This window comes from Antechinus flavipes, chromosome 1 (genome assembly GCF_016432865.1).
Source record: "Antechinus flavipes isolate AdamAnt ecotype Samford, QLD, Australia chromosome 1, AdamAnt_v2, whole genome shotgun sequence".
NCBI classification, from domain to species: Eukaryota; Metazoa; Chordata; class Mammalia; order Dasyuromorphia; family Dasyuridae; genus Antechinus; species Antechinus flavipes.
The window spans coordinates 558,952,400-558,968,623 of NC_067398.1; the positions used below are offsets into that span (position 1 = coordinate 558,952,400).

The 16,224-nt window shown below is 36.1% G+C and overlaps 1 protein-coding gene across 2 annotated transcripts in view; it reads right to left on the reverse strand.

Annotated features, from left to right (window-relative positions):
- RREB1 (ras responsive element binding protein 1) overlaps positions 1-16,224 on the reverse strand; it is a 77,835-nt gene that overhangs the window by 57,612 nt on the left and 3,999 nt on the right. For both annotated transcript variants that reach the window (XM_051970724.1, XM_051970723.1), the window contains exons 4-5: positions 10,880-10,969; positions 9,953-10,116 (exon numbers count right to left, since the gene is read on the reverse strand). In XM_051970724.1, coding sequence (XP_051826684.1) covers positions 9,953-10,116; positions 10,880-10,969 — 254 coding nt within the window. The remainder of the gene's footprint in view (positions 1-9,952; positions 10,117-10,879; positions 10,970-16,224) is intronic.

The window sequence follows — 16,224 nt, forward strand, 5'->3', positions numbered from 1 at the left end:
TTGCTTCTAATGACCTTTCTTAACAAACCAGAAAAAAAAAAAAAAAAAACCTGACAATGAGTGGGTACAGTATGATGTTTGCTAGCTCTAGCTTGTTCAGCCCAAACAGGTTGGACAGGTTGGATATTTAAACAAAGGTAGTGGTGGTAGGAGGAAAAGAGGGGGTAGGGAATCCAACTCCTAAAGCAGGACAAGTATGTGCTAAAGTAAAATTGAAGCTAGTGTACTGAAAAGTTTCTGACTTAAGACGGAAAAGGCTCTCCTCCTATAGTAAATAATTATTGTAAAGCTAAACCAAATATACCATCAAGAACTTCAAAATTCCCAGGACAGCAAGCAACTGGAATGATGGGGGAAAATAAGTGGATGTGTTATACAATGGATACTTGGCAACAATCATCATTCATCATCCTTACCCCCAAACACACACCTTTCACTGACCTGATTTCTATCCTGCACAGTTGCCCAGCTGTTCAAGTACTAGCAAGCATGGGTGCTCTAAGTATTGCTGCCATATCACAAATTGTACTGCTCTATCTAATGCTAATTACATTTAAAAAGGTTTCTCTAATGTCTGGATTCAAAAAGATAATTTTGATACTTCTCCCCCCAGGGAGTGAGTTAAGAGAGTGAGAGAGATTAGGGGGATAGAGAAGAAATGTGTGTGGTGGGGTATGTGTATATCGAGCGGTGGGGGGAAAGAGGACACAAGAGTAGTAAGCAATAAACTACAAAAACTCTTGGTGCATTCTAGATTTATTATGTTAAGGGATAAAGAACAGTGTTTAGTTATAAACCAAGACCAAAATCTGTGATTCCATGGTAGAAACAAACAAAAAAATCTAACTTTAAAATCACATGTACTGTGGAACAGTGCCAAGAATCAGGCATTTGACGTTTTTTCTTTCTGAAATCTAATTATATGCAAAGCTAACACAAAAATGTCAACATTAGCTATAGATATATTCAAAATATCCAGAGGAAAAAATTAATGGGCCATTCTAAATGACTAAAGATACGAAAGTAAAAAGTAGATCATTCAAACAAAAATGTGCCAACAACTACAGCAACTGGCAACTAACAAAATAATCCTTAACTTTCGAATTTAGGTGTTACTGACAGTAAAGCATTTCATTAGGGGAAAAATTCTATCTAATCCATCCTCCAGTCCTCAATGAATAAAGGTAACATTATATCATATAGTTTTGTAATATGAAAAGTAAGGATTATTCTAAAGTATCATGCTGAAAAGGATGTTGGAATAACATTTGACCATGGAAACAGTCTGACCTTTTGGCAAGGTAACATAAATCAGGTGAAGGTCATGCTCGTAAAAATGAGGACCCCAAAAGGCCAGAAAAGGGAATACAGATTTAAGGCATTGGGTTTGCTCCAAGCAAGCACACTGATAAGAACTGGTAAGAAGCTTCTCTGCTTTGCAAAGGCTTGCTTTGTGGTAGTGCAGTTTAAACTTTATATTCCTTGGTCCTGTATCAAACTGAAACCATTGAGAATATCTGTTGTCGTTTAATTGTTTGACTCTGAAAACGTCTACAAAACCTTAATTAAAAAAAAAAAAAAAAAAAACAGAACTGAAACATGTCAAGTACCAAGGTACAATGGAATTAAGTTCTGGATTTGGGAGTCTGGAAGCCTAGGATTCAAACTCATCTGTGCTACTTACTACCTCTATAACCTCCATGAGACTTAATGTTTCATCTATAAAACAAATGGAGTTAACCAGATGGCCTCTATGATCCTTTCCAGCTCTCAGCCAATCACTCCTTTAGATTGTAATATACATTGTCAATGCACTTGGTGTACATTCTCTTTTCAAGCCTCACAGTCTGCTTCACCATAGATTAGAGGCAATTTGAGCATCTTGAAAAGTACAATAACTAAGAAAATTAGTAACAAACATTTTCTATGGAAAAAAAAAAGTCCCTAGCAATAGACCTGTCCCATCAAATAATACTGTCTCCCCTATTCCAGCTTTGGAACAGTTCCCAGCAACAACTTTGTCCAATCCTAAAGTTCCTATTCCTAACTCATGTCCAGCCTAAATGGAATCAAATCAATAAACACTAACTGAATGTCCATTATCTTATCAGGCACAGTGTCATGCAATGAAATTACTGTTAAATTATTTCTGTATATACACAAAACTCTGATCAATCAGAATTACTCAATAGACATGACATAGTTCTGCAAATTAAATTTTGTGTGTTTGTGTGTATCCAGCATTATTTAGTGAAACCTAAGATATCAATTTATTGGATCATTTGTCTCTTCTTAAAGAGACATGAGGAAATAAAAACCACTTAATTTGAGTTTTACTGTATCCAGAAATTAAAATGCTTTTAAGGTTAACTTGCCATAGATTCCCTTCATATTTTGATAAAAACCAACTACATAAATGAGGAAGCCCTGTTAAATGACCCACCACCTTTCTTTTTTTCTTTTTTCTTTTTCTTTTTTTTTTACAAGCAGGATATTTTTCCCTTTGAGGTCAGATCTGATTCATTCCCTCAGAAACTCATGGTAAGTGAATCAGGCACCTAATGATTAAGAGACTCTTGTTTCAAGATGCAACTAACTGGGGCTGTTCAGTGGTCATCTCCACCCCTCAGAAACACCAAGTACCAGAACAAGTTACAGGCTGTCCTTACTTGTATTCAGAAACTTGGTATTACTATAATATGAATTCACAAGGCCCTTACTCACTGTGAGGATTGAGGTCAAAGAATGATGACCCATTTCTCTTTGCAAGGATTCTTTCTGGTTGCTTCTACATCCTGAGGATGGCATTCAACATGATGAAGGCAACTGCCAATTTGGTGGGAGGTGGATATGCTCAAAGCAAATTCTCAAAGTCATAGTTATCAAATTTCTCCATAGCAAATATTTTCTCTGAACACTTTAGTCATTGTTCATATTCATTCTGATCATCTAGGCATCCTTTGAGGTCTCAAAAGCAGCTATTAAATAATTAGCCATTCCAAGAGGTTTTTCCTTCCTCTTTATGTCCTTCTGACGAAACAGTGAGAAAGAGAACAAGACTTTTTTCCACAGAAAATAAAACTGAGAAGTCGGCTGTGGTTGACCTCTACTGCCAACATCTTGACCATTTCTCTAGATTGGTCCCACCTCCAGACCCTTAGGTCTTATTTTTTAAAGGCGGCAAATTGAAAATAAACTACTACTCATCTCTTTACCATGTAAAAATATCTGAAAGAAGACATCATTTTAAAAGACAGATTTATGCTTAGGTGTCTGTCTCTTGTGTTACTATCTGTCAGTCTCAATTCTGTGAATTTAAAATATTTTCAAACTAGCATTTGCAAGTGACTTTTACCAAAGGGTTCTGGCTCAGTTTCTCAAGTTTGTTTTGGAAAACCAGCATCATTAAACATTTATTTTAAAAATTTATGTGGGAGAACTGAGAAAGGACTCCTGGAGTCCAGAAATTAGTACAACTGTATTCATGATATATGAATTTGTACATGATTGCAAACTCACTTTCCTGACCTGGAACCAAATGATGAGATTAGTAAGACTTTGGTTGTAGGATTTACACAGCCTCAGACTCCGCAGACAGGGAAGTGGCCACTATTAAAACTGCACCAGAACTCAATAATAAATCTAATACTTCTCTTCAAATTTTTGCTAAATTTTCTTCTCTCTTACAGAGGCATACCTAAAGTGACCAATGTTTCTAAAATATTCTTAGTTTTCCACCACAATATTAAAAAAGCTCATCCACACTCAATAGATAATTGAAATGTAGCTGTTTTTTTGGTTATTGTGAAATACATTTTAACTTACAAATGCCATGATGCATACCAACAAAAGATATCATTTTTACAGATATTATCAATAACACTTTTTTTAATTAGGCCAGAATCAAGTATGATAAATTGGGTGTTTCAAAAATGCTAATTACACATGATGCTAACCATCACGAAAATGGATTTCATTTCACTAAAAACAAACAAACCCACTCCCCTCCAACCTCCCCCCCAAAAACAACAACAACAACAAAAAAACTGCATGCCATATTTGGTAACCTGGAACTTGATTTTATTTCACTTTGCCCTATCTCACCGATTGTATGATAAGTCTTTCCTCATTCGTTACTAGTTAAACTAACATCTATTAAAGATCAACCATGTAGGGAATAACATGATACAGTTTAAAAAAGACTAACTTTTTTTTCTTTCTATTTAAACCATATTTATAGAATAGCTAGATGGTGCAGTGAATAGAACACTGGCCCTAAAGTCTGGAAGACCTGAGTTCGAATGGGACCTCAAACACATTTTTAACTTGTGTGACCCTGGATATGTCACTTAACCCCAATTGCCTCACCTCTCTCCCTAAAATCCCTGCCCCCATTTTTTTCTTCATTACATGTAAACACAATTTTTAATATTCATTTTTCCTAAATTTTGAGATCCAACAGGTTGCATATATTCAATCATAGATAACTGTCCTATAAAATGAAGAGGCTGACTGACCTCTAACATTAATCCAGTTGTCAATCTATGATCCTCTGACTATGAAATTTCAAGTAAAGTCAGAGTTTTTCCTTAAAAAAGAACTTATATACAACAATGAGCAATGAATGAAACACAAATGTTTTACTCTATATTATTGGTAGTTACTAAAATATTAAAAAAAGCAACTGGCGGGACAGCTAGGTGGATAGAGCACCAGCCCTGAAGTCAGGAGGACCTGAGTTCAAATTTGATCTCAGACACTTAATACTTCCTAGCTGTGTGACCCTGAGCAAGTCACTTAACCCCAATTGCCTCAACAACAAAAAAAGCAGCTAAGAATAGTCTGTTTTCATAAAACATTTATGATATATTGAGGCCTATTAGGGACTTCATCAACTGATCTTTCCAGGATAGAGCACTGAGACAAGTGGATCAGTGAAAACTGAATAGGATATGAATGATTGTAAAATCTTTATTAGTATCTGCTTGTTATGTGCTAGGTGGGCACTATGCTTAGTGACAAAGGCAAAGAGATACTCCTTATTCTCAAAGTAGCTTTCATTCAAAGGGGTTGGGGGAGGAAAGAAAGGAATGAGGGAAGGGAACCATGGGGGCTGTGAATGAATAGATAAGGCAGTTAACTGACATGAAATTTGTAGAGTTTTAAAGTAGAAGGTAGAAAGGAAGAATGGATACTAAGTGGCCAAGATATTGATGAAGGGAAAAGATACAGAACATTATGTGAATTGGGACTGACTAGATCGAGTGAACTCAGCTCAGCTCCATGGTGGTATTTGCAAAACAGAATAAAAAAGATATAAATTTATAGAACTGGAAAGAACCTAGAACCCAAGTTTCCTGGATTTCAGCCTTGTGTTCCTTGCGTGTCATAATGCTTCAGGAAGCCTAAAGTCAAAATATAAAGGTGCATGTTTAAAAAAAATTAGTGGAAGTCCTTAATAATGTTGACATCATAGGACTTAACTCCACTTACCTTATAGCCTACTCTTGGCCTAGCAGGTGTTTTTTTTTTTTCCTTCTTCTACACATAGTTAGATTTGAAGAGAAATTTGTAGTAAAAGGGAATTGCTCTTTTCAGGTTATGATGTAAACAAAACTGGTACATGAGCATATAGCAAATACATATAACAAAAGATGCAAAGGACATTATCACAGAGAGGTAAAACTGGAATAGAGAAAGTTAAGAGTAACTGTTGATCAATCTTGCCACTAGTGCCCAAGTAATCTGAAAAGATCTATAAGAGGTCTTCAACACACTGTACAAACCCCTTATGGAAAATCATGGGCAAGAGTCAAACAGGTAAGAATGTTAAGCTGAGTTAGCAATAACAAAACACCATCATTTGAGAAAGTGCCTTTTTTTGATGAGAAGATCAATCCAGGAAGGTAAAAAGATTTAAAAAAAAAAGGTCTTCTTGAAAGCAGATCTCACACTTGACTACTTCCACTTAGCAGAAAAAGTAGATAGAAAATACCAGGAAATAAAGTGGATGAAAAGGGCTCCAAAAAAAGCAAAATGAAAATCAAATGTCAATAGCCACCTTTTTCCACAGTGGATGCTAAGGACTAGTAGTTAACAAGAGAAGAAATAAGGGGAAATAAACCATATCTAGAACTGAAATTCTACCCTGACATCCAACTTGTTAAAATGTTTTGAAGGCTTTTAAGGGTATCTGAAATGAAACTCTCCAAGTATATTACAAACACCGAGGACCTTCTTAGTAAAATATGGAAAGTTGTTTAAAAGCATCCACAAATTTCACAGTCTTTGCCATCAGAATAACTCAGGCACATTAACAGAATTACTTTACCTACTAAAACGGTCTCCTGTAAAGAAAAGAGTTTTAAAAGCCTGATGGCTGTATAAAAGATTTGAAAAGACATCACCCCCACAAAACACTACTCTGCCAGGTCATTATGTTATTATGTCTCAAGAGCTATGCTATTGGAGCACAAGATCTGAATTAGTGATAATAATCATGATCATCATAATAATATGGCTTAGATTATGGTTTCTTGTTTTTCAAGGATGAAGAATAGGGTGGCCCCTCAGTAATAAATTCTTTGGGCATAGCAAATCATAACACAAAGAAAATCTTACAACAAACCTCAGAGGATCGCAGCTATGTTTGTGTTGACTGTGGCAATGGTGGAAAATGGTGCAAAAAGAACTAATAACCATTATTATTATATTATTATAACTGTAATGCCTATAATTCCTTAGAGAGTTGTTAACAAATCTTAGCACAGTGCCTCGCTAGACTAGTAGTTAACACATTCAATGTGAAATTTTTGTCCAAAGATCAAAGAAATTGAATGTATAAACTGCTAGTCAAATATATAGTGGTATGAATGAAACTAGAAAACAGAAAGTTGCAGAAAAATGAAAAGATGGCTGAATTTCTTTTTGAAGAGGCATATAAAATAGATGGCGAATGAATTTGGTTTTATTGTTCAAGAGCAATAAGAAATGTATTTCGTGAGATATTTGGTCATCTTAGAAGACAATGAGAGATTACCAATCATCAAATCAACATGCCTACTATAAAATTTGGGAAGATATACTTGAACAAGCATTGAGGACATCCTAGATGAAATTAGGAGAAGGGAAAGGGTAAACAGGAAAATGAGACTATATAGATGATACTTTGCTGTCACACAATTGACCAGAGGTATACAAAATGTAAGATCATAACATTATGCCTCTTATGCCTCACTGTGCCAAAACCATCTGATTTGGTACAGGCAAAAATCATACTTGGATTGTCGTGTGGCTTGCTTCCAACAAAATACTTCCCATGCATGTCTGAATCATATAGGACTCCTTAAGATAATTTTGTTAATTATTAATATCAAGATCAGAATCAACCAGGGAGACATAAATTACCAAATGTATTTGCCACTATGATGGAGGATGACAAGCGTGGTCAAAATAAATAAGAGATTCCCTAGAGCAGGCGAGCTCTTCTAAATGCTATGTATGCACAACACTGTGATTTCATTAAATTACAGAATGCTGTAGAGCCTCCTAAATGAGAATTAGAACCACATACATTAGCCAAATCAGCCAAACAAAAAGAATGCTACTGTTCAGTGAAAAAAGAATGTCCAGTGCACTAGTGCACTCAGGTGAGAGTAAGGGGTCATATACAGAACTGGTCTATGATTACATAAATGGGCCATACATGCTGGTGTCTAAAGAGAAATATGGTGGATCAGATTGTCTTTGTGAACCTTTTTTGCTTTTGGTGGCTGAAAGTTTCCTCTCTAAAACCAAAATCCATCTTTTAAACAAAGTCCATCTATTTAAATACATCTTTCATTCCTGCTAGGATGCAGTACTGCTATGTTTCTCAAAACAAGAAAGTAAAAGAATTGAATTTGAAAGTCACCTGAGAAGCAAAGGAAAGCAAGAAAAAGTTCTTGGTATACATACAGTATTGACTGTATGTTACATGCATACCTATCTACATATTAGCTCTGTGTGTGTGTGTTTAACTAGTTGTATAAATCAGGAAGGCAAATGGCCAGAAAATAAAGTGGGCTGATTATGTAACTAAGATGATGGATGAATGGAATGCCTAATGTTTCCCTTAATGTCCATGTAATATCAAGTGAATGAATAGAAGGTACTCTTGTGGACTAAAGTAAAAGAATACATACAGAAGAAGAAAGCTTTGATGAATTTTGATCTATGTCACTGCAAGGAGGACTCACATATCAATGAAAGCACAAAACTACCTATCTATTATGACAGTAGTTTCTACCCCCCTCAAAAAAAACAATTATAGGCCAGGGGATAAGTCCCATTTAATCTATTTATTTGGGATTTCCAAAAACAAAATTAAATGTTTCAGATCATTTTTTAAAATTGAGATATATCGACTAAACAATGTTTCAATCACCTTCTGCCTGGTTCAGTGGCTAGGAATATAACTTTTGGCAAGTTATTAAAATTCTGTTTGCTAAAAAAAAAAAAAAGAAAAAAGAAAAAAAAATTCTGTCTGCTTCAGATTCCTTATCGGTAAACCCACTTCACAAGGCTATTGTGAAAATCAAATGAGATAAATAACATATTCACACGGTACTTTGTATACCTAACTATCTTTTTTGAACTATTGCTGTTTTTCCTCATTGCCTGGAATATCTTCCCCTCTTTACATCAAATTCTTCATTACTTCTTCTTCAAATTATGTATTTATCAACAGACAAAAAAAAAAAAAAAAGAACTATGACCTTTGTACATGGGCTCTCCTAGTTTCAAACTTGAAACTTTGATGGTGGAAACACTCTAGCCAAATGGAAGCTGGAGTCTGACCTAAGTCATAGGGATTTATAATAATTCAAAATAGAATAAATCAGTCTAATAGAGATACATTCATAATAACTCAGAAAGATGAAAAAGACTAAGTCCTCTGCCAGTAGATTATCTCCTCTCTTCAGAGTTCTCCTGTAAGAGCTCCCACAGAAGCAAAAAGAGCTGGGCAAACAGAGGAGAGACAGTGCCAGATTAAAAGATAAGGACTTGGGTAGAGATTAAAGAAGCATGGCTTGAGATGAGACGGGGTTTTAGGACTAGTTAAAGAACAAAAGTGGATGGAATGGCCTAAAGTGATGATAATGCTGGAGGTGATAAAGGGAAAAAGTGACTAGGAAATATTATACAGAATGAGGCTGTGTAATAGATTACTTTTATATATCAAAAATAAATCTCAATGGCCTTTAGAATGGGAGAAAAAAAATCACCTTTTAGGGCTGAGATCAGGCTCATTAAAACCTAACAAACAACAAAAAAATGGAATGTCCATACCTAGCTTATGCTTTAAATTGGATTTACAAGTGGTTTGTCCCATATCATCCTAACATTCTCTCACATTGTTCACTCCCAATTCCCAGGCAGCAATCTGATAGATTATACTATCAGAAAGTACTTTTCTGATATGGAGCCAAGATATTTTTCCTTTTCTTTATTTTATCCTGTTCTGCTGCTCCAATATTAACCATTTATTGAAGAGGTCCAGGCAAGGAATAGGTATATACAAATACTTAAAAGGCAAAAGGGGGGATTCAAAAACAAATAAAGTATTCATACTTAGAGTTATACTTTCTGATAAGCAGCCCATAACTGGCAACCTCACAAAGAAAATTCAAATGGCACAACTGGAATGCCTCTTTTGAGCTCTGAAAAGCTAAGGACTGAGCCCAGATGAAATCCTTTGTGTGTGTGTGTGTGTGTGTGTGTGTTGTGAAATCACATCTCTAAAATTATTAACAGAGGAATAGCAAGAATATAGTGAAAGTAACTTATAGAGCTAAAGATTTCTTTTTCCAGGGAGAGAACATACCACATGCTTCATAGAAGAGCTAGGAGAAAATCCATTCTTCCCTCTTTTCCAGAAACCAGTAGCCACCCAGTCTAGCTCATAACTTACCTGTGCATATTTCCATTGGTTGTAAAAGACTGTCCACAAACTGAACATTTATAAGGCCTTTCACCAGAATGCACCAGCATGTGGCGATCCAAGGAGCTTGCTGAGCTCAGAGACTTTCCACAGATGCTGCAGGAATGGTCTGTCCCTCCAGTGTCTGTGTTATGCTAAAGAAAAGAGGGTCTTATTAAAGTCATTCTATATCACTGTCAACCACTGGAACAATTATAAAAACAAAGTTTAATAAAGCAACTCCCTGAAATATTACAGTCCATTTGGCTCCCAATACCCTTTTATATTCCACCTTTCTTATGTTTGGTGAATTTTTACTTTTAGCTTCAAAATAAACAGGTTAGGACCTTGGACAGACATATTTGGCTCTAAAGGGACAGGTTTTTCCCAGTTTTTCCCCCTCTAAAGCTTCTCTCCACCCTCCACCACCTTCTGAATTTCTATGTTGAAAACATTAACATTATAATACCAAAAGAAATAAGCTTCTCTCTTCCTGTACATTGTATGTGTTTGGGTCAACAGATCATATTTGGATACTCCTAGGCAGATAGAGTCGCAGCAAACTAATGAAATACTAGAATTTGGGCCTCTAAACATGGTGATTGCCCCTTGTCAGTCTCCAACTTAACCTCAATTAGATGCTGTCTATATGTAGCTAATGGAGAGGAAGTGAAACTCTGCATGGGCTAGGATATTTTCCTCAAACCTTTCTTTAAGGAGGAAACATTACATCCAAATTGGAGGTCAAAAGCTTTGACTATTTAGAAGACCCACAATTTTCCACTTTCCAAAAAAAAATAAAATAAAATGAATTAACATATATAAATCTGAGCATGTTCTAAAACATTCCTAAAAAACAAACCAATAAATTAAATACAATCAAAAAATTGCAAAAAGAGACCCAAAATCCCAGCATACCTGACGAATGTGCATAGTTAGCTGATGTTGAGTAGTGCAAATCTTTTCACACAGGGGACAAGTATAGGAAGACTTTTCCTCTTTAGTTTCCTACAAAAACAGGAAGATAATAACTTATATTTATTTATTCAACACAACTAATCCTAATAAATCTGACAGCCACTGATTTTGTTTAAATTGAAACTGATATTAACACCAATTAAAATAAGCACTTTAAACACACAGTCAAACTGAAAAGGAATTATACATGAAATGTTCAATTCCTATTATGGACCACATGATTTTCTTTTTGAAATCCATAACCCAAAGCTACTTTTAATCTATTTAAATAATGCTGAGGGAATGTGATTGATAAAGATGAGCCCTAAGTCACAGACAGAGTTAGTAAACAACACAAGTCAATTGATTCTCCATTGCTACAAAAGCCTCTCCTAAAACTAAAACAGCATTCAGTACCAAGATAAACATAGAGCAGAAGCTCAAAATATTGCCCCTTCAGAAAACACTGGAAAGGCTTCAGAATGATTCTCCTCAGTGACCAAGTGACTTCAGAGGGCTGACAGTGAGTCCACAGCCTGTCTGGAAATGTGCCTCAGAATGCTGCTTCCTCCATGTGGCCTTTGTGCTTGTTTCAGTGCCTGTGGCCTCTTTCTTCTGCCCTCCTCTTCCCCTGTATTCATTTTGTATATACTGAGGTTTGTCTCCCTTAATAGACCATAAGCTCATTGTGGGCAAGGTACTATTTGTAGCCTTTGTGCCCCCACTTTCAACTATAGTGCCTAAAACAATGAAAATGCTTCATTTAAATCAATAAGGATATATTTATTAAGCAGCTACTAAGTACCAAACCCTGTATACAAAGAGAAAACTGAAACTCCCAAGTATTGACATAATAATAATAATTTATAAAAATAGTATCTACAAACTGGCTACTTTGTTCATGACACTGTGCTAAAGGGCTTCTCAGATATTCTCATTTTGGTCCTCACAACTCTAGGAGGCAGATGCTATTATTCACTGCATTTTAGAATTAAGCAAACTAGAACAGAGTTTAAGAAACCTGTGCAATATCACATAGCTAGTGTCTGAGGGAGGATTTCAACTCGAGTCTTCCTAGCTCCAGACCCAGATCTCGAACTACTCTAGACCACTTAGTTAAATAAACAATAGAGACATGAATTACATAAAAAATACATACAGGATGGGATAAGATGCAAAGAATAATGTATGTGATGTTAAAAGATAAAAATTAAAACTTAATTTAAAACACTGCTCAAATTTGGAACTATATTCAAAAAGTCAAACTGTGTATACCCTTTGATCCAGCAGTATTACTACTGGGCTTATATCCCAAAGAGATCTTAAAGAAGGGAAAGAGACCTAGTATGTGCAAGAATGTTTGTGGCAGGTCTCTTCATAGTAGCTAGAAACTGGAAATTGAAAGGATGCCCATCAATTGGAGAATGGCTGAGTAAATTGTAGCATATGAACATTATGGAATATTATTGTTCTGTAAGAAATGACTGGCAGGATAATTTCAGAGAGGCCTGGAGAGACTTACATGAACTGAAGCTAAGCGAAATGAGCAGGACCGGGAGATCATTAAACACTTCAACCACGATAATATGTGATGATCAATTCTGATGGACGTGGCCATCTTCAGAAATAAGAGGATCCAAATCAGTTCCAATTGATCAGTGATGAACAGAACCAGCTACACCCAGCGAAAGAACACTGGGAAATGAGTGTGGACCACAACATAGCATTTGTACTCTTTCTGTTGTTGTTTGCAAATTTTTTTTTTCTTCCTAGGTTATTTTTACACCTTCTTTCTAAATCCGATTTTTCTTGTGCAACAAGATAACTATATAAATATATAGACACATATTGTATTTAACATAACACTTTAACATGTATGGGACTGTTGCCATCTAGAGGAGGGGGTGGAGGGAAGAAAGGGAAAAGTTGGAACAGAAGTTTTTGCCAAGAGTCAATAATGAAAAATTATCCTTGCATATGTTTTATCAATAAAAAGCTATCTATATCTATATAAAAACCACACTGCCCAAATATAAAATGAATAAATGTATATAAATATACAGATATACAAACAAATACACATACTAAGTAATTAAGTACAAGGTACTTGAGGGAAAAGCAGGGAGACTAATGAAAGGAATGAAGAAAAAAGGCTCAATGCAGATGATGATGTATCTTAAAGGAAAGAAGGAACTCTCAGAGTTTCTATGAATGGCCAATATAAAGGCAGGCAGCAGAATGTCCATGAGCTAAATGTCCTGAATAAGAAGGCCAGTTTGATTAGATCAGTGTATAATGTTCCATGAACCTCGAAAATTAGATGCAGATCAGGCAGAGTCATTTATGTTTTAAGAATGGGGGAAGAGACTTGGGACAAAACAATCGGGATGCTAGAAGGACTGTCCTCTCAATAGACAAATTCATACCACAGAGCAATTACCAGTTTACCTTCAAACAGAGATTCAATATCATGGAATTGACCCTGGGGTTTATTAACCAAAATCCAAACTTTTTCTCGTCTCTAGCATAGTGCATTACATACCATAAATGGAGGCCAACTAAACCAAATATGGCTTGGAAAGAATGAATTTTACTGACCCACTGGACTCTCTGTTCTATCCCATATAGCCACAAATGGTGAACATCACTAGTGTTGAAAAGACACTGATGAATTTAAAATCTAGAGTATGGTTGGTGAAAGGACCACTTCCTGACTGAAAGATAAAATTAGCAGCTAATTTGATAACTCACTATTCCATAATGAAGCAATCTGACACCCTTGTTAGGCATTCAGCTAGAAGCTAATCTGTTCTGGAAGTCTGTGAGAGCACTTAGGAGATTTATCCCTAGGACTCCTTTTCATCTCTCTGGGACTCCATTTTTATCTTGGGGGAGGGTAGAAAAGAGAAGGCCCTCCCTTCAATCCTAACATAGCTTCCTGGTTTAAAAAAAAAAAAAAAACAATACAAAAACATCATGTAAAAAAAAGTCTGGGGTCAGTAGCAGAAAGAGAACTCAAATGAGAACATGTTCCACTGGCTCTTCCCTGCATTTATCAACAAGGGAGGGGTCTGGAACCAAACTATCACATTGTTGTTGATGTATGGCCACTCTCATAGTGCTTATGAACCACTTGAGTGGATTCCACAGGGCTCAGAAGAAAGCTAGAACTCTCACCTGTAGCTATAAAGTCTGGCTATTATTATTATTATTATTAAGAAAGTGGTGACTAAAAAGAGCTTTCTTTTGCTCTCCTTCCCTTTCTTCTACACCTCCTCTACCAAAAAGTGGGGTCCTAACAAAATTGAGAAGGGTTTGGATAAAACCATTCTCCAATTGATAAATGGTCAAAGGATATGAACAGATAAATCTCAGATGAAGAAATTGAAACTATTTAAAGACATATGAAAATATGCTCCAAATCATTATTAATCAGAGAAATGCAAATTAAGACAACTCTGAGATACAACTACACACCTGTCAGATTGACTAGAATGACAGGGAAAGATAATGCGGAATGTTGGAGGGGATGTGGGAAAACTGGGACACTGATACATTGTTGGTGGAATTGTGAACACATCCAGCCATTCTGGAGAGCAATTTGGAACTATGCTCAAAAAGTTATCAAATTGTGCATACCCTTTGATCCAGCAGTGTCTCTACTGGGCTTATCCCCCAAAGAGATACTAAAGAAAGGAAAGGGACCTGTATGTGCCAAAATGTTTGTGGCAGCCCTGTTTGTAGTGGCTAGAAGCTGGAAAATGAATGGATGCCCTTCAATTGGAGAATGGTTGAGTAAATTGTGGTATATGAATGTTATGGAATATTATTGTTCTGTAAGGAATGACCAGCAGAATGAATACAGAGAGGACTGGCGAGACTTACATGAACTGATGCTGAGTGAAACGAGCAGAACCAGGAGATCATTATATACCTCAACAATGATACTGTTTGAGGATGTATTCTGATGGAAGTGGACCTCTTCAATAAAGAGAGCCAATTCAGTATCAATTGATCAAAGATGGACAGAAGCAGCTACACCCAAAGAAAGAATACTGGGAAATGAATATAAACTAATTGCATTTTTGTTTTTCTTCCCAGATTATTTATACCTTCTGAATTCAATTTTCCCTGTGCAACAAGAGAACTGTTCGGTTCTGCACACATATATTATATCTAGGATATACTGTAACCTATTCAACATGTAAAAGACTGCTTGCCATCTAGGGGAGAGAGTGGAGGGAAGGAGGGGAAAAATCGGAACAGAAGTGAGTGCAAGGGATAATGCTGTAAAAAATTACCCTGGCATGGGTTCTGTCAATAAAAAGTTATTTAAAAAAAAAAAAAAAAAAAAAAAAAAAAGAGAGAGAGAGAGAAGGGTTTGGATAGGAATGAAGGGGGGGAACTCAGAGAGGTAACAGAGTGGGTCAGGGGCTAAGAAATAGCTTTCCTTTTTCTCTCTTCTCCATGGGAGAGGAAGGGAAAGGTTCTCCAGCTCTTTCATCAAATTAACTTTTTTTTCCCTAATCCAAAGATCCAATGTGTTGGATGCTGGCTCAGCTTCTAAAAAGTTGAATACAGAGAAACATAGATAAAACATTTATTAAATGTGTGACCCTGGGCATGTCCCTTAGTTTGTGCCTTCATTTCCTCCTCTACAAAATGAACCAGAAAGCAAAGTGGCAAAACACTGCAGTGTCTTTGCCAAGAAAGCCCTAATTGGGTCATGAAAAATGGGACAGGACTGAAAAAGGGCTGAACAAGCAGACAAGACACCCCAAAAGATAAATGGTGTGCTCCACATTCTCATGGTCCCTGAAACAAGAGTCATTTTTTCCTTGATACGATGCTGTGACATCCCAAGAGAGGTCACATGGATGAAGGAGGGTCCCCTTATCCTAAATTCCCAAAGGAACACCCTGCAAAGACTGTCCAAAGACCTTTACAGAGAAATATGGAGTATGAATGAAGAACAAATGTAAACAACCAATTAACTACTAAGAGAACAAATACTCCTCGGCTTTGAGAAGCCATACAAAGACTAGTGGAAGGACCACTAAATTTAGTCAGCCAACACAAGATCAAATCTTGGCTCTCTTCTTCCTTACTTATGTCACTTTAAACAAGACTTGTTCTTGTTTCCCTGAATTTCAGTTTCCCTACTGGACTTCCAACTCCAGAACTTAGGAAAGGGTTTATATAATAGTAGTTTTGAGATCAGTTTATTAAAAGGTTAATATCTGTTTTTAATGAGCATATCATAGATTGCACAGATTTCTGGAGTCTCTCCCTCCATCAATACATAA